We start from the raw sequence: 18,100 nt of genomic DNA on the forward strand, positions 1-18,100 counted from the left end.
CGTCTGCCTTCGGCTCGGATCACGATCCCAGGGTCCTGGGATTGAGCCCCTCATCGGGCTCCCTGCTGGGCGGGAAGCCTGCTTCTCCCTCTGCCACTCCCCCTGCTTGTGTTCCCTCTCTCGCTGGGTCTCTCTCTGTCAAATAAATAAAATCTTTTAAAAGAAACAAACAAACTTGGATACAGGGAGGAACCTTAAAATAGGAAAACAAAATCCAGCCATCTTGTTCCTTGGTTCCATGCTTTATTGGACAGAGACTGCTTGCTTGTGGAAAAAAACATTTTTTAAAAAAGTAAAGTTGACGGTAAAATGCCCACATATTTTCTAATACTTGACACCCCTCTTCTGAAGGCAAAACCGAGTTGAGTGTTTTCTGGGAACTTTGGATGAATCATGGTGGCGGCCTTGGCCTCTGTTCTCGTGTTGACCAGCACGCATCAGGCCTTTCAACATTATTAACATCTTTCACTCACTAATTGAAGTGCTTTTCTTTTTTTGTACTTGAAATTCTCAGTGCCTCACATCATAGAAAATAATTTGAATTTAGATTAGAGTGTACTGAAATGTGTTTAAAATTATTTACATGTCCTGTTTAATTTGTTTACATATTTTATTTGGAGGGCTACATAAAGACAGTTTAAATTTCAGAGATATCGTGGCTCTGTGATACCCACGGAACAGAGACTGCAACCTTTAATTATAATTTCTGTCAATTTATGTATAATCTTAAGAGTTTTATGAACCAGTTGTAGAACTTCATGTAAAGGTCTCCAGCTGGTTGTCTTGCTGTTGTTCTGAATGTTGTTCTGAATGCTTAGGGTGGCCAATTTTTAACTGCTGGAAACAATTTGTATATGGTTTCCTTTATAAGAACTCAGGACTAGAGATGTGTGGGGCTCCGGTTCTAAGGAGGACCTGGAGAAGACCGAGCAACCGAATTCTTCAGAGACTATGAATTATTCAGTTGTTAACCACAGTAACTTCTTTAGCTACCATTTTGTGTGCTAATAATAGAAACAGTTTGGATGGATCCCTCTCGGAATTGAAAAATCAGGAATGCTTTTTGCTCTTTTCTAGTCTATGCGTAAACTAGAAGGTGATAAAAGAATATTTTCAGTTTCTCATGTTTACTACCTGGATGAAGTAGTTTAATTTTTGTGTCTTTCATTTGTTTTATTTTTAACTTCTGTGTCTATTAAAACAAACACATCCATTTTATAATTACAATAGCTTGAAATTTAAAAATACACCCCAGAGCAAGATGCTTGTTGTTTTAGTTAAATTAAACAATTCAACAAATGGTTTTCTATTTTTGGTGACGACCGACAAAAAAAAAGTCTCCCCTTGCCCCAGGGAAATAAGTAATAAATCTGTCAAATTGGGCATAGTAGAGGGTGAAAATCAAAATCAATTGCTTCTATACAAAAAACCACGGTATGTAATACTTAAGAAGGAAACATGGCATTTGTGGATTGGGTTGAATGTATATTGATAATACCAAGTGGAATGCATTTTTTTAGAAAATTTGATCAATTGAGTCTCCCTTATCTTGTTTTAAATCCCATTCACTCTAATTTGTTTTTTTTTTTAATATTTTATTTATTTGAGAGTGAGAGCATGAGCAGGGGGGGAGGGGCAGAGGGAGAAGCAGACTCCCCACTGAGCAGGGAGCCCGATGCGGGGCTCAATCCCAGGACCCCGGGATCATGACCTGAGCCGAAGGCAGGTGCTTAACGACTGAGCCACCCAGGCGCCCCCTCTAATTTGGTTTTAATGTTGATTCTAATCCAGGCTGTTTCTGGGGGCACCAGAGCACAATATAGCTCTTTACTAGAACCACACAATCTTGGCCAGCTATCCCCTGCTTCGGCCCCATTCTTATCTGGTCATAGGTTATCATCGAGGCAGCCCCCAAGGGTCAGTCGTTGCTGGCACAGCAGAAGGTATGCAGGACGATTGGTGACGACTTTGGGGTTAATACCAAAAGGAAGTGCAAGGTCTGGCCTTTGAACTGCAAATGAAGAAGGGTGAGGACACTTTTGGTCAGTTTTGTGGGGCCTTGGCTTACCAACTTTTTAGAGGGGATATATGTTCACCCAGTCCAGAAGCTGCTTCACCTCTGCATTTCAGTAGTGACATTGCCCCTTCCTCTGCTGTCGTCTGGAAGAAAGACTTAGGATGCCAGACATCTGTCTGATTAGCTCCAGGCTTTGTCGTAGCCTGGCCGACTTGGACCCTACCACGCAGAGGGGTGTATGGGTTCAGAGAGGGCTCATCCGAAAGAGCATAGAGCCACCCATCATTTCTACTTGACTTCTGGCAGAAGATATACCTTCCTAATTAAGTTCTGCTTAAAAGCAAATAGAGTGAAATCCCAGCTTTATACTTTCTTGGGGACTTGAATATTATTACAGAGATCAGACATATCAGCCGAGGGATTGAAATGGGCAATAGGGAAAAGAAAGGATTAAATTAAGGTAAGATGGAAGGCAGCAGTTTGCAAAGCAGTGAGTGACACTGTTATTAAGGGCTTGTCTCGCTCTAGACAATAGCAGGCAGGTTTCTCCACCCTTGGAAGTGTGGACATTATTTTAAGAGGCATCATTAAGGTGTCAAGCTCTTCACATCTTTTATGAAGAGCCCAGCCTATGAAGCAGGCCTGAACACTAAGGAACGTTCCATCTTAAAATCTGTCTATTCTTCATGGCTAGGTCTCCAGCAAACTGGGGCTATTTAGCAATAATTTGTGAGAAACGTATGCAAACCAAGAGAATGCAGTATTTTAACAACAGAAGAAGTGTAACCGTTTCTTTGGGGGCGTGTATGTTGTGATCGTGTGAATAAACATTTGCGCTGTAGCATGACCACTTTGCGTTCTTTGAAGACATGCTGGTGTTTAGGAATGTGTTATGGATTGGGGAAAATCTTGATTTGGGATCGCAAAATTACCTTCCGGGAAAGACCACAGAGTGGAAAACAATGGTTTTGGTGAGCTCGTGGGTGACTCCTTTATGTGCCAGATTTTACATACTATCCTTTTTATTTCCCACGACTGCAAGATCATGACTTGAGCTGAAACCAAGAGTCGGATGCTTAACCGATTGAGCCACCCAGAGGCCCCCGGATGAATTTTTAAAAATGTATTTTAGATAGCTTGTATATCTAAGAGTCTATATGTAGATTATCAAGAGTTGACTGTCTTTCATAGAAATGACTCTTTAGTGAATGAAAATAAGGATAAAAAGCAAGCTTAGTCTCTCGTAATACGGTATTTACTGTTTCTTTATGCGAAGCTAGAGTACCTGTTTCATTAAAAAAAAAAGAAAAGAAAATTAATGGTATGTGAATTAGGTCCCATAATGTCATATGGAAGACCTTCTCTGCTTTTCCAGTCCTCAGCTCACTTCTTCTTTTTTTTAAGATTTTATTTATTTATTTGTCAGAGAGTGAGAGGCAGGCAGGCCGAGGGAGATACAGGCTCCTCGCTGAGCAGGGAGCCCGATGTGGGGCTCCATCCCAGGGCCCTGGGACCATGACCTGAGCCGAAGGCAGACACTTAACTGACTGAGCCACCCAGGCACCCCACACTTCTTATTTCTTATGTTACCCAAACTGTCTTGATTTCATTGGGTTTTCAAGGTGTGACACTTGCACCTTAGGACTCTGTGATTCTCCCAAGTGATCCCAGGCAGTACCTTCACTTCCTTTTGGTGAGATAAATGCTTTGTCAGCATTCTTCACGACTCTCAATCACAGCCTTCCAAAGAAGAATCTGTTTTACCAAGTGATGGAAAAATAGATGAGCCCTGATTGATCAGGTTCTACTAGAAAAAAAAAAAAAGACCTTTTCTCTGTCTTTCCTTTCAGGGAAGGCATGCCAGAAGGACAGGTGTTTCTGGTGGAAGAAATACCTGTTTAACTTTCAGGTGAAAAGGAAAGCATCATAGTCAGCAAGTACTTGTTTGCCGTCTGTACGGTGGGTGCTGTGCCTGTGGCCTCGTGGGAAGAGGCAGTATGGGAAATCGTGGAGTTTAACAGTGTTGATGGCGGCGTGTGGCGAGCTATCCAAGTTAGTGGGTCCAGAGTCTAGACCGTAACACAGAGTTCAGAAGAAGAAGCCTATTGTGTACTGAGGTGTAGTGCCTGGGGCAGACCCCGTGGAGTGGGAGTGATGCCGTCTGGGCCCCAAAGGACAGCTGGGGTTCAAATGGTTGAGGGGACTTTTTCATAAGGAGAAGTGTGCACATCGGAGAGAGGCACAGTGAAGAAAGTGAAGGATTCTGGGGCATACGAGTTGACGATGGTGAGAAATGATGGGCTTGAGAAGAAATCTGAATGCCAGCCTGAAGACTGGGGATTGGATTCTGTAGGCACTTAAAGGCTGGGTTCCATTAGGCTGAGAGACATGGATATTCATGGAAAGCACCATTCCTGACGTGTCTGATGGGTGAACTCCCAAACACCCACCTCACCATGTTTGGATTATGTATCCTAGGTGTAAATCTTGTTTGAGATCAGATGGAGGAACATTAATTAATTGATTGATGTCTGTTAGGCATTGATGGGCATCTCTGAAAATGACATACTTTTGAAAAGGTGGCTCACACATAGACTTTTGGCAAGGAGTGCCAAAAGTCTTTGCCAAATATACTGTTGAGGGTGATCTCTAAATAAAGAAAATGGTTGTAACTTTGGCACAACATCCTTCCTACCCAGATTAGCTGGTGTAAGCTGGGGCATGTGGATTGTAGGCTTTCAATTTGCCTCTCACCCCTTCTTGCTTCTTGTGAGTTCCTTTGGCATATTTTGCCACGTCCCACTGTGCTCTGGCTGTGACTCAGAGCCTGTTTTGGAGTAAGGGATGAACAGGTGAGCTTGGCTGCTAGTGTTTGTCCTTTAAGCGATTTACCATGAAACAGTTCAAAAAATATAGCCAACTCCAGCAAAGCAAAACAGTTCAAAAAATATAGCCAACTCCAGTTTTTCCCCACTTCCTTTCTCTGTGATGCGTAGGTCATGGCGCTTTGTGAAGAGAATGAAAGGCCCCTGACCTACCCAGGACAGGCCAGCAATTGCAGCCTTGGCCCGAACTGGGCATATAACTCAATGAAACCCACAACCTTGGGAGTCTGAAGCACCTTTGGTCATCTCCCAGTTGAGCGGCTTAATTTTGCCGACGAGTACACGCGTATTGTTATGTTAGCTAATAGGCGTTTCCTGGAAAGTCACGTGGAAATTGTTTCTTCCTTAATCCTGTTCTTTTGAACTTTATTGTAATTTTGGCAATGCTTTTTCTTCAATTGTGATTAATCATCTGTTGGCAAGAGCTTCTAAACTTTCCTCAATTCATCAAATATTTATTAAGCGCCTGCTATGTGACAGACACTCTTCTAAACACTGAGGATCCAGAAGTGAAAAAGTTTTTAAAGAACTGGCTTCATGAGGCCTGATTTGTGTTTACGTTTCTCTGCCAGTACATCCTGTTGATCAGCCAGTGAATGATTATTTATCGAGGCTCTCACATACGTTGAACCCCAGGCTGGGTCTGTGGGGGCCATTTTGGGCTTCCAAGAGCCCGCCTTCTCATTGGAAATCCAGAGCTAATCCTAACACCCACGGAATAAATAAAGAACATTAGAGTGGTAGGTGGTTGAAGGCTCGAGTGTGTGCAGCATCTCTACAGACTGGGAGGCTGGGGCACTTCCGAAGACAGAAGCCTTAGGGTAAGGCGATGCAGAACTTTCTGGAAGGCAGCAGATTAAACCGGCTAGAGGAGCTGCCATGGAGAGCAGCCTGCAGTGCTTCCTCTTTTCATGGCCCTCCTCCCTCCCTGATCTTTGTGTGGCGTTCATTTAACACCAATCTCTCCCGTGCATGGACTCTATAGCAAAGCCCTTGGTTCTGCTAGGCTCCCGGGCTCCAGCCCTAGCAGACTCCTGGGAAAGCTGGGGCGGCAGGAGCCCTGTCTTCCCGTGGGAATCTCCTCCTTAACTGGCTGGCCCCGTTAAATAGGCGGGACTTGTCAGCTGTTACCATTTCTGAGGCTCTTCTCATCGTCTTCCTGTGTATCACTTGATTCTCGAATCACGGGCAGTTCCAAAATAAAGAGTGCTTGGAGTGTCCAGGGTAATTGTTCATCCTTTATTTGAAAGGACAAGGAGAAAGTATAACAGAGGTGGACATTAATTTGGGACCACACGACCAGGCATTCTTCAATGTAAAACGGAGTCTTTTCCAAAAGTTGATTTGTAAGGTACTGTTAGGAACACAAAACATTTTCCCCCTAGAAATCAGGTTCTACGTGCTGATTAAGTTTTCCGGCTGGCCCACAGTGGCCTGTTTAATAAGTGTGGCTGAGCTGTAGAATTCACACACTAAGTGGCAGATGTGGCCCTATGTCCCTGGGAAAATGGGTTCCGCATTCCAGTTTGGAACGCTAGGAAATAAGTCCCCTTCCCTGAAGGGGTGGGGGTGAGGAGCTTGGGGAGGACACCCCCTGGTCTGGCACCCAGATGTTCTGGCAGCTGAGGAATTACCCGTCCACCCCACCCCTCAAAACGGGCAGCCAGTGCAGCTCCCTCAAAGGTTCTAGTGACAGGAGTGTGGGGGGCAGGCCGCAATGGCGTCTGGCTGAGCAGCACCTGGTCCTAGGTGCCCTGCTTCCTGTCCTGGGCTTGGCAAGCCCTATTAACAAGAGAGATTTCATCTTTTTCTTCCCTTCATGCCTACTCTCTTCTTGGTGAAATTATCCAAAGCCGGTTATTCTGTCTTTTTCTCTTTTTAATTCTGTGGCCGTCCTGGCCAAGATACCTCTGTCATTCCTTGTTCATTCCGCTCTTTCCCGAACACTTAATACTCAATTGAAGAGGGGCGCCTGGGTGGCTCAGTCAGTTAAGCATCTGCCTTCCGCTCAGGTGGTGATCCCAGGGTCCTGGCTCTCCACGCTTGTGCTCTCTTGTGCGCACGTGCGCTCCCTCTCTCTCAAATAAATAAATAAAATCTTTTTAAAAATACTCAATTGAAGAGAACTCCCTGTTGTGGGGAAAGTGTTTTTTCCCCTAAAGGAGTGCTAACAAGGAAGAATGGAGGCCATAAGGTGTTGGTGATTCTGAAGTGGCCATCAGGAAGAGGATCTGGTGATGTTGCAATGAGGTGTGAGCGATGACGGGTTCCACTCAGATCTTCGCTCCGGTCATAGGAGCTCTACGGAGCCGAACTTGCTGGCTCTGGATTCTATAAGGTCCAGGCAATCCAGAAGCACACATTACTTACGTAAAAAGACACTATATAAGTCCAGAGACAAAAGAACGTAGACTGGTTAAAGCTGTCCACAATCACAGGCCAAGTGCCACTAGGCGGTGGCAGCAAGGTAGAGCCAGAATTTATAAATAGGCCATTAATTAATTAATTAATTAATTTTAATTTTTTTAGAGAGGGAAGATGGGGGAGGGGCCAAAGAGCGAGAGAAAGAGACTCTCACGCCCAGCGCAGAGAGCCCAACGAGGGGCTCCATCTCACAACCCTGAGATCATGCCCTGAGCCAAAATCAAGAGTCGGACGCTCAACCGACTGAGCCACCCAGGCGCCCCAGCAGGTCATCTTTAAAATGACATTTTGAAGAAGTGCATTTATAAACAGGTAGTAATTACATTAGCTTGTGATATTCCCGACTCCCTTTGCTTTGATTATATACTATCCAACAAGTTTCTAATTCTGGTTTGGCTTACCATGCAGGTTTCTCTCTTGGGAGAGAGTGATATGCTGGCCATAAAATGGGACTATCCAATCTTCTTAATGATCTATTTCTTTGAGCAGAAATTAGCAAATTGGCCACTTGGTTGATGCAGTGGCCTTTTGTGAACATGGTTAGGGTTGGAATCAAGGTCTCCTGACCCTCACGCCGGAGCTCTTTGCCGACACTGATGTTGTTGCCGCTCTGAATGGCTGAAATGGAGAGAAGGAAGGAAACAAGAGAGGAGCGGAGAGCAGGATTTGCTCTCTTTAAGTTTGCTCCCTATCAGATAGGAAGTTATTATTGAAAACCAGGCACAATACAAAAGCCATCCACCGTATTCTAGGAAGGGGAGTACCAGTGGCTCATTGAGTGCCATTTCTGAGCTAAGAGCATTATTTGTTGCTGACGTTGTGACTGCTTTCAGGGGGAGCTATGTGACAGCATCCCTGTTGTGCTCACAAAGCCAGGAGCAGTGCCACCCAGCGAAATATGACTAAGCAGCTCCGATTTGCTTGCTCTGGTGCATTTTGTAATGACATTTCCTCCAAAGTTCAGGGGTTAACAGAGGCAGCATGCTCAGCTGTGAGAATTGGAGAATGCGATTCAAGATGGGCTAAGTTAATTTGAGATTTTATTCAGCAGGAACAAGGGAGACATGGAATGTTCTTAAAATATTTGGAATCTTTTTTTTTTTTAAAGGGCCCGAAACAGAAGCTATGTCCATGTGGTTCCACTGAATCCCTTGCTTTTCAGCTGATGAGATTTTAACAGTTGAGTGACGGAGCCTTTTGTGATCACCCCAAACCCTCAATTAACTTTAATTGGAAGTCGATTGAATGGTACCAAAGCCCCATGGCTTTAGAGATGGTCCCCTGTTCCGAACGAGTATGCGGTGTGGCTTCTCTGAACAAGGATGTGGCCAGGGCTGTCACTGGTTATCTCAGATGGTTAGAGCAAGGTGCCAGGGGATGGTTTAGCGTGGCCCTGTAACCACGGGCTGGACCCCCGCCCAGCCGACACCTCACAAACATGGACGGTGGCTTGCAAGGTGGAACCAGATGAACGAATAGAATAGGGGTAACTCGGTGCAGCCCTCCCCCACTTCCTGCAAGCAGGAGCAGGTGCCTTCCGGGTCTGGTCGGGGCTTGAAATGAGAAGGCCAGCGCCGGAATCAGGCACGGCCCCTTGGAGACAGGCTTGTCATACGACTAGTGGAATTAGTCATCTTAGAGGTTGTAACAGACTTGCTGCAGATGGTATAGACGCGGATCATAGTGACAGCAGCAAGGGACTGCTTTTTGTGCATAAAGGCGCAGATCTCTTTTTCTTCTTTCAAATGCCTCATGACAGTGGAAAGTATGCAGACAGGGCTAAACTGCCCCTCAGAGCACTTTCTTGGATCTCTTGCCTTGTGAGTTAACCACTCGGAGTGCAGTTTGCTCATCTGTAGAATGGGGGAAATAGTTGTACCTACATTACAGGCTTGCTGGGAGAATCACGTGCAATGAATGGAGATGTGTATATATATATATATAATCTGCAATCACGGTGTCAGCGCATAGCAGGGGCTCAGGAAATCAGGACCCTGTCCCTGTAAGATTAGTGAGGGAATGGAGCAGGGGGGGGGTTGGAGATTTTCCTCTCATGTGCTTCCTTGTGTTGGTCAGTTTAGGGAGAATGTCATAAAATAGCCTACATATTGAAACTGAAAACTACTCCAAAAGGGTCTATATGTAAAGCCATGAAAATATAAACTTATACTGCCAGATCCCTAACCGTTCCGAATTAACACCTGGTGTTTAGTGGATGGAAAAGAAGTTTTGCTGTCATTGTGGATATCCAAAATGTTAAAATGTGCAGAAACATTTAAAGATTAAATGTCTTGTGGGGGGCCTGGGTAGTGGGGTCGGTTAAGCATCCGATTCTTGGTTTCGGCTCGGGTCCTGATCTCAGGGTTGTGAGATCGAGCCCCGCATTGGGCTCCGCACTCAGCAAGGAGTCTACTGGAGATTCTCTCTCCCTCTTCCTTTGCCCCTCCCCCCCATGCACACACTTTCTCTCTCGCTCTCAAATAAATACATAAAATGTTTTTTAAAATTTTATTTTTTTAAAGATTTTATTTGTGGGGGGAGAGAGAGAGAGAGAGAGAAAGAGCATGAGCAGGGGGAGGTGTAGAGGGAGAAGCAGACTCCCCACTGAACAGGGAGCCCGATGCGGGGCTCGATCCCAGGACCCTGGGATCATGACCTGAGCCAAAGGCAGACACTTAACCGACTGAGCCACCCAGGTGCCCCAAATAAAATCTTTAAACAAAACAAAATGTCTTGTCTGAGTTCAGCTGCTAATGTAGAATTGGACCTTAGGTAGCCTTATGTAAATTGACCAGAAGCCTCACTGATGACATCAATAGTCAATTAACATGTATTTTGCATGTTATATGTATTATATACGGCATTCTTACAATAAAGTAAGCTAGAGAAAAGAACATGTTATTAAGAACTCATAAGGAAGAGAAAAATACATGTACGGTACTGTACTGTATTTATTGAAAAAATTCCATGTGTCAGTGGACCTGCACAGTTCAAACCCGTATTGTTCAAGGGTCAACAGTACTTAAAAAAACAAACAAACAAACAAACAAAACCATCTTTCATGAAATTTCATCTCTGTCCCTCCTGTCGCTTACCCAGAGTAGAGTAAATGTTTGTTGTTGCTGTTATCCTTGAACTTTGCCTCATCCCATTGCAGGAGCGACCTTGAAAGCATCTAGCAATAGTCTGAGAAGCAATCCTTTCTTTCTTGTCTGCATCACGGTTGTTTGTGGTCAATGGAGGGAGGGAATCCTGCTGTTCATCTGACCTTGGCAGATCCACCTGGAAACGAACCAGCTAATTTCTGGACCCAAGTGGTAGAGAGAAAGTTCCGCTCATCTGGGACTCAGCTTCATGCCATACTAAACAGGCTAGTGAGGCTTGCACAGAGTAGCAGAAGATGAGTATCATCACGGCTTCATGTTGGAAAAGCACAGGCAACGTAGATATGCAAATCTACATTTCCTTTCACAAGCCCCAGTGCTTTGCAGATAGAAAAGGGGAATTGCTCCTCCATTTTGTATGTATAAATGGTCGGGATTAGTCCGAGGCAAGTGGCCTGTCCCGCAGCCTACTTCTTGTTCTCCCCATACCCCCTCCACGTTGGACAATTCTGCTTTTTCCCAGCTGGGCACCAGTGCCTTTAGGTTTTTCACACCATCATCTCTAAACTTGGTCTCATGCCTCTCATTTCCATGAAGGTCTAAAAGACTATTAACAGCTGAACGTGTTGTGCTCCCTCCAAATGTTTCCGTTTTAGCAGGGGACCGGTCTCCGTGCATGGAGGCAGAGTCCAGAGTGGAATGTTTACTAGCATGCAGTTTGGGGTTTGGAAGGGTGTGGTGCTGTGGACAGTGTTCCTGGTTATATTTAATCTTTCCACCGCTCTGAAATCATAACTCTTAGGCTTTGCTTCCTCTACTCCTCCCTAGAGGCCTCTTCCAGCTCCTTCCTGTGTAGCTCCTAGTGCTACAGAATAGGCTTGCAGTGAGAAAAACAGTGTCCGTGGGTAAACTCTAGTGTATCGGGCTTTTCTAAAAAGGAAACTCTGTATAGTCCAGGCAGCTCCCCTCAAGCATTTGCAGTGACTCTTGCTGATGATGCCCGTTTCGTTTTCTGATCAGGTTATTTGTCTTAATTTCAGCCAAGTGCCCATATAAGTGAATAACGCCAGTGTTGCCACGTCTGGGCAGCCAGTTAACCTGGATAAGGAGCAACAGAAAAAGAAAGGGAGAGGTTTTTTATCACCGTTTTTGCTCTCCTGCCTCATTCTGCTAACATTTCCTTCTGCTTCTTATTTCAGGCTCTCCCCATCTCCACCACACCTACCCAACACACACACATCCACACGCACACACATATTCACGCTCCCGTTAGGAATTATGGGCTAAAAACGACTGAATTTTTTGCTTTGTTACCATTTTGGCATACATGTCGTTAACACTTTCCCACTGATGTGCTCTAAGGGAGGTTCAGTGAATCTGGAATCCTCTGGGATACTAGGTTCTCTCTCCAGGGTCTGTTGTATCTTGTTCACCCAGACTTTGGCAAACTAAAGCAGAATGCCTACGCATTTATTCTTGGACAACTTTGAATTTTATATTGCAGCATTCAGAAACATATTTGGACTGTAGTGTCGTTTGGCTTTTTAGTAATATTGGGATTACCCCTTCACTAAAAGGAGATTAGTGTGTCATTTTTATTTTTATTTTTTCAAAGATTGATTTATTTATTTTAGAGAGAGAGCACGAGTGCATGCATGTGACTGGGGGGAGGGGCAGAGGGAGAGAGAGAGAGAATCCTGAAGCAGACTCCCCGCTGAGCGCAGAGCCTGAGGCAGGGCTCAGTCCTGATCCCGAGATCATGACCTGAGCCAAAATCAAGAGGCGGCAGCTTAACCGACTGAGCCACCCAGGCGCCCCAAGTGTGTCATTTTTAGTTGTGACTGGGTTCTTCAGTCATATTGTTTGAATGCAAAACATTCATTGATTAAACGAATAGTACAGTCGTTGAATCCCAGAATAGGCAGACTTCTATAGGCTCACATTTGCATATATTATCTATATTGATCTATATATCTATATTGTATCTGTCTATATATCTATATTATCTATATTGATGCCCCCTCCCAATTTGAAAAAAAAATGGCTACTGTATATTTTCATTCTAGAGACAGAGTTTAGGTCTTGAAGAATATGTACACAAAGAAGAGAAAATTTTGCCTTGACGTGGCTCCCAGAAAACACGCAGATTAGGAATGACACGGCTGGCTCTATCTAATGGGAAAGCCCATTACCGGTCTTGTCCCCCATGAAAAGGTACATTTTATTCCTATCACTGCATCTGGGAAAAGAAGATTCAAACTTCTAGACCTCCTGGGAAGAAATGTTTTTAGAAGGTGCATTTCCATCCAGAACATGGGTTTCTTATAGATAAGTATATCTACATTGTTGGCTGGCAAACTCATAGATTGTGCCTATGTTTGAGGATACTTCTAGTTTCAAATACACATATAGGAGACTAGAAGAATTGTCCATACGTTTTCATACGTGGAATACATTTGTAAATCAACAATTAATTTGTATTTAAAACAACAGCTGACTGGTGTCTTCCCTAGGGACAGTGGCATATCAGAATGAAGGCAAAGTAAAATGTATTTGTTTCATGATTTGTTGCTGATGGTTGAGCAGTGTTCGGAAGGCCACAGGTCCTATCTGGAAAAGTCACCTGAGGCCAGGAAGAGCCGGCACAGGTTCAAATCCATGAAGACGAGCTGAGAGGGGCAAGGTCAAGCAGCAGAAACCAGGAACCGAGGTTGGGAGCCAAAGGCAGGCCTTGGAAAAGTTTGGGCGGCATGGAGTTAGGATTCCAGGCCGTTGGGACCCAGTGGGTGGCAGCAGGGAGGACAGGGAGCAGAGGACAAGGCAGTGTTGGACGGTGGCCCTACTGAACCCGGTGACTGAACTGCGCACTTGGAAACATCTCAGAAAGGCTCCAGCACCTTCTTGGCGGACTGTAAGGACGTTGTGTAGGTGACGGGCATGAACTGGAACCCATGCATTCGGGTTTCCTGGAACCGGGCTGAGTGTTGACATGCTCAGGTCAGGCGAGCGCGTGGCTTCTCAGCTTGGCTGTCATTTCCCATCACCGCTTCGCTCTGACTCACCGATGGCCTGCCACATGTCATTGGGTGGCTCAGCTGCTGCTTTCACTTCTCCCGAAGGTATACAGAGGTTTGGGTCTCGGCTTGTACATTTTTGTCTCCTGAGAGCCGGAGGAAGTGGCCGTTTGATAGTTTGGTTTGCTGAGTTGAATCCTTACAGTGTCTGACAGTTTCAATTTCCTTTCTCATAGGTATTTGATCCTGATGACCTTTATTCAGGGGTCAACTTCTCCAAGGTTCTGAGCACTCTTTTAGCTGTCAACAAAGCAACAGAAGGTAAGCAGGGTTTGTGATTTATGAGTGGTGCGTGACATGTTTGGACCCACGGGCTTCTCATTCCCCTAGGAGCCAGCCGTGGCCAGGACTGTTCGAATGGGGCAGATTGCTGCTCTCCTCGAAAATAAATCCCAGTGGGTGTCGCATGCTTTAGTTGTTCATACTTGAGGATTTTAACATGCCTCTCACAGATGTTACTGTAATGCCCTTCACATAATGATAAGAACCAAGAAACTATTTCGTTCGAAGCTACGGAATAAGCAACGGAGTGTAACAAGACAGAAAATGAAAAGGAAAAGACCAGTTCTCTTTTTCATAAACTTTACAGAAGATAGCTGTTACTTCCTTGTCCCCCCTACAGATGTGTTTTTCTCATAGATTTTTGTGTGTATCCATCCATGTAAAGGAAGTTGTCAGTAACCTCGCTCTGGAAATGAAACCTCAGGTTCATAGTGAGTGAAGAGTATTTTTTTTATTTAAATGCTTAATAGCCACCACATTGGAGATATTGAATATAAATCCTAATGAATGTGAAGAAAACGCTGATACCTTGGAGTATAACTTCACTCCTTCTGTGACACAGCATCTTACCTACAGCTGGGTGGAAATAACCCGAGTTAAAATGCGTCGAGCCCTCACCATGGGTCTAATCAATTCTAAGAACCATCGGTGGTCTCATCTTTGAAACGACTCTGGGGGTAGGTATTATTATTAGGTCCATGTTACAGATAAGGGAAGTCAGGCCCACAGTTGCCCAGCTGGAAAGTGGCAGAGCTGGGATCCAGCCCCCATCGGATTGACCCCAGGACCCTTATGCCCGAGCATGACTCTTGCTGTTCATACCGTTGGAGAGTCAATAGGCTGTGTGCCCAGCACTGCCAGGCGCCACAAAGGAAGTGTGAGATATGGTCCCAGCCCTTGAGAACAGACTGTCTGTTTAGGGAGACTCAACTTACCCACGTGAAACAATTAGCAAACAAACAAGAGCAGGCAATATCGTCAATTGCCAAATAGAATGGAACATCTAGGAAGCTATCAAGTAATTATAGTTTTAGTCAAAAGAGCTGTATATAATAGCAATAAATGTAAAAATACTTCTCTAGAGTTGTTCTTTTGCTCTTTGGGAAAAAAAATGCTTTTGAGCTATTGCAAGGCGTATAGCAGAAAGTACAGCTAATTCAAGTAACTATATTTAAACACATGACAACTACCCAGTGTTGGGCAGGGAGGATCGTATAATTCTAACATTATGTCATACAAATTATACGTCCCTTTGCCAAACTCTGCTAGCAAGTTTTACAGTCTCTTCCCTTGCCACAGATATTTATAAAATACAAGGAGGTGAAAGTTAAAACCCACAGCATCAAGGAAATTACTTGGATACTGAGCTTGTCGCCTAGGGAATGTTTGGGCTTTAGAGTTTTGCAGTTTATGTCTTTTAAAAATAAATGGAGAGGAAAAGAACCCTCATTTGAATTTGTCAAGAAGCCAGCTCCTCTCTTTAGCACACTGTCAGCATACGGAAAACATCCAGCTCAGCGCTGGTCTGATCGAATTTCACAAGGTTTCAAGGAAGAGAAGATTCTTGAGTTTGATTTTTTAGAAGAAGAATCCTGGTATCAAGATTGCATCTCTCCCAGACACACATTCTCTCTCCGATTCGCCTTCTCCTCCCCCCCCAACCCCCCACCCCCAGGCTCCGGGGGAGAGTTTACATTACAGACACCACACGTACTGCTGCCTATGAGGAAGACAGAACCACCCAGTTAAGGGCCAAAACACAAAGAGAGAAGTTTGAAATATTTCAAAGTAATAAGAGCCACAAACAGCTGTTTGGTACCCAATATAGTTCTGCCTTGGCTAACAGGGCGTGCTGTTGCAACTGGTTCAAGAGGGGAGAGTGGTAGGGAAATGGGTTAAGCGAAAATGTGGCTTTGTCGCTGTTTTTCATTCTACTGGACAGCAATGGCCAGTAAGGCTCCGCAGAAGGAAGTTGGCCACCAAACTGGAGGGGGTGGGGGTGGGGCGGAATGAAATACACTTGGGCACGTTCCTAATGGTAACAGTGAGGAGGACGGCCCCGGGGGCCTTTGATAATGTCCCATGAAAGATGATGTGATGTTGTAGCTGTGTTTCTGACATGAGCGGTTCCCTTTATCTTGCCTTTTCCTCTTTTCACAGATCAGCTCTCAGAAAGACCATGTGGACGTTCCTCTTCTCTTAGTGCTGCTAACAGTTCTCAGACAAACCCGCAGACAACAGTTGTTAGCACAGCCCCAGGCCTGCAGAGGCAGTCAAAGGCGGCGGTAAGTATAGAACCCAATTCCCCTTGCCTGTTCTGGAATCCGTCAAATGAGACCCCCCCCGCCCCCAGTCCCGGTTTCTTCTGCATCTGTGATGAGATAGCCGGCCTGTGTGTTGGGGGCGTCGCCCCCAAAACTACCCTGAAACCCAGTGCCGGTTCAGGCCTGTGGGCCACAGGGTCAGAGACCCGGGGTTGAAGCCCCAGAGCTCTTTCCCTTCCACGAACTGAGTGAGTCGTGTGGCGGAGGAGGCTGTGCAAATGGAAGTCATGGTAACTACTTCCGGATGGCAGTTTGCTGTCGTTTCTTAGGGGAATGAGATTGGGCCTGGCACGGCAGACGCAATCAATACCTATTACTTGCTCTCATCATCGTGATCGCCATTTTATTTTTCTCTTTGCATTCCTAGGGAGCCTGTGAGGAGCTCCCGCATTGGCTGTAGCCCCATTATCTTTGCATTTGGTCTTGACGGGAGCTTTTCTTTGGGAGGAACTGCCTGTCTTCTGCTCACTAGAGACTTTATTCCTTGTCAAAAGCCACCCACTTGCTCCAAGCCATCAGGAGCTCTTACTTCCAAGGCACTTTAACTACTTCCAAAGTGCTTAACCTTTTGAGATCACGATCCCTCTGAGGAGCTGATGAACACTACAGTTCCACAGCCCTGGGACCCTCTCAGATTGGATGCAAAATCTCCTGCATGTGAACTTCTGGGGCTGTGTTTTGAGCAAAGATCCCTTGTGCTCATCAGCTTCTCAGAGGGGCCCATGACAGGTTAACAAATCCCGACTCAGGTTAACAATGGGGTATTTGATGTTTGCGTATGACTAAATCTTAGCCAATTTAAGATATTCTTAGCAATCGGGAGGTGGGAGGCAGATGTTATGGGTGGATTCGTACCTAATCTTGGCCGTGTAATTATGTAAGACCGTGTCTGTGTGTTGGGTAGAGGCAGGGTGGAATGGTTTATCATTCTACTCTGTTTCCAGGCTCATTTAAACAAGTATCTTCAGGTCATTGGTGAGGGAGAGGGAAATGAAAGCTACGACCCCCTTCAAAACACACATTCTCAGAAATGCAAAAGGTTGCGTGCGCTTCCGAGCAGCTTCTTAACCTCCCCCCACCCCCCCAGTCCCACTCCTCAGCTAACAACTCAAGACTGAGATAGACCTGGGGTTTCATCCTTGCTCACCCCACTTTATTTGCCTCAATTCATTTAATTTCTGCCCCTGCCCCATTTAGAGGGCTGCTTAATCTGGCTTTCGTTTCTCTAGGAGATGACAGAAAATGGAAGCCATCAGTTGATAGTAAAGGCAAGATTCAACTTTAAGCAGACTAACGAAGATGAACTGTCGGTTTGTAAAGGGGACATCATTTATGTCACCAGAGTGGAAGAAGGAGGCTGGTGGGAAGGCACATTAAATGGCAGAACAGGCTGGTTCCCTAGTAATTATGTCCGAGAAATTAAATCCAGTGGTAAGTGGATCTTTTAAAAGCCTTTTTGAATGTGACTCTTGTACTTTCTTGTATTCCTGCTGCGAATCTTACAGTTTTAATTGGTTCCCAGAAACTCTTTGTATTTGCGCATGCATGCCAACAATAAGGGTAGAAGAGAACTGGGGGGAAAATCTGTGATTAGATATTTTGAAACAAAGTTGTATTTAGATTACATCAAGGCAGCAAAAGCCTAAAAAAGCCAAAGAATTCAAAGCTCAGACAACTGTTCCACCTTAACTATGTCCCGTTCTATCTACTAATTCTAGCCCATGGACTACAGTGCATAGTCCTTCCTGCTGCTCCAAGACTCACCATGATAGAAAACAATAATAAGAGAGGCCATGTGCTAACTTCCTTTTTTTAGCCCTAAGCCCTTTAAGCAGACCTAAGTCTAAATGCCTCAGAGATGTGTTCGAGAAATAACAACCGTAGGACTGCAAGCTGTCTGGCCGTTTTGATTCTGAAGATTGTCCTTAACTCGTTGCATACTGCTAACTACTTATCCTCTTTCGTAATAATATCCAGAGAATGAAATCTA

General features: G+C 45.0%; 1 protein-coding gene across 1 annotated transcript in view; it reads left to right on the forward strand.

Annotated features, from left to right (window-relative positions):
* ARHGEF6 (Rac/Cdc42 guanine nucleotide exchange factor 6) overlaps positions 1–18,100 on the forward strand; it is a 97,176-nt gene that overhangs the window by 15,014 nt on the left and 64,062 nt on the right. The window contains exons 3-5 of the mRNA XM_044911999.1: positions 13,681–13,765; positions 15,947–16,071; positions 17,340–17,541. Of these exons, the coding sequence (XP_044767934.1) occupies positions 13,681–13,765; positions 15,947–16,071; positions 17,340–17,541 (412 nt within the window). The remainder of the gene's footprint in view (positions 1–13,680; positions 13,766–15,946; positions 16,072–17,339; positions 17,542–18,100) is intronic.

Source organism: Neomonachus schauinslandi, chromosome X (assembly GCF_002201575.2).
Source record: "Neomonachus schauinslandi chromosome X, ASM220157v2, whole genome shotgun sequence".
In the NCBI taxonomy this organism is placed as follows: domain Eukaryota; kingdom Metazoa; phylum Chordata; class Mammalia; order Carnivora; family Phocidae; genus Neomonachus; species Neomonachus schauinslandi.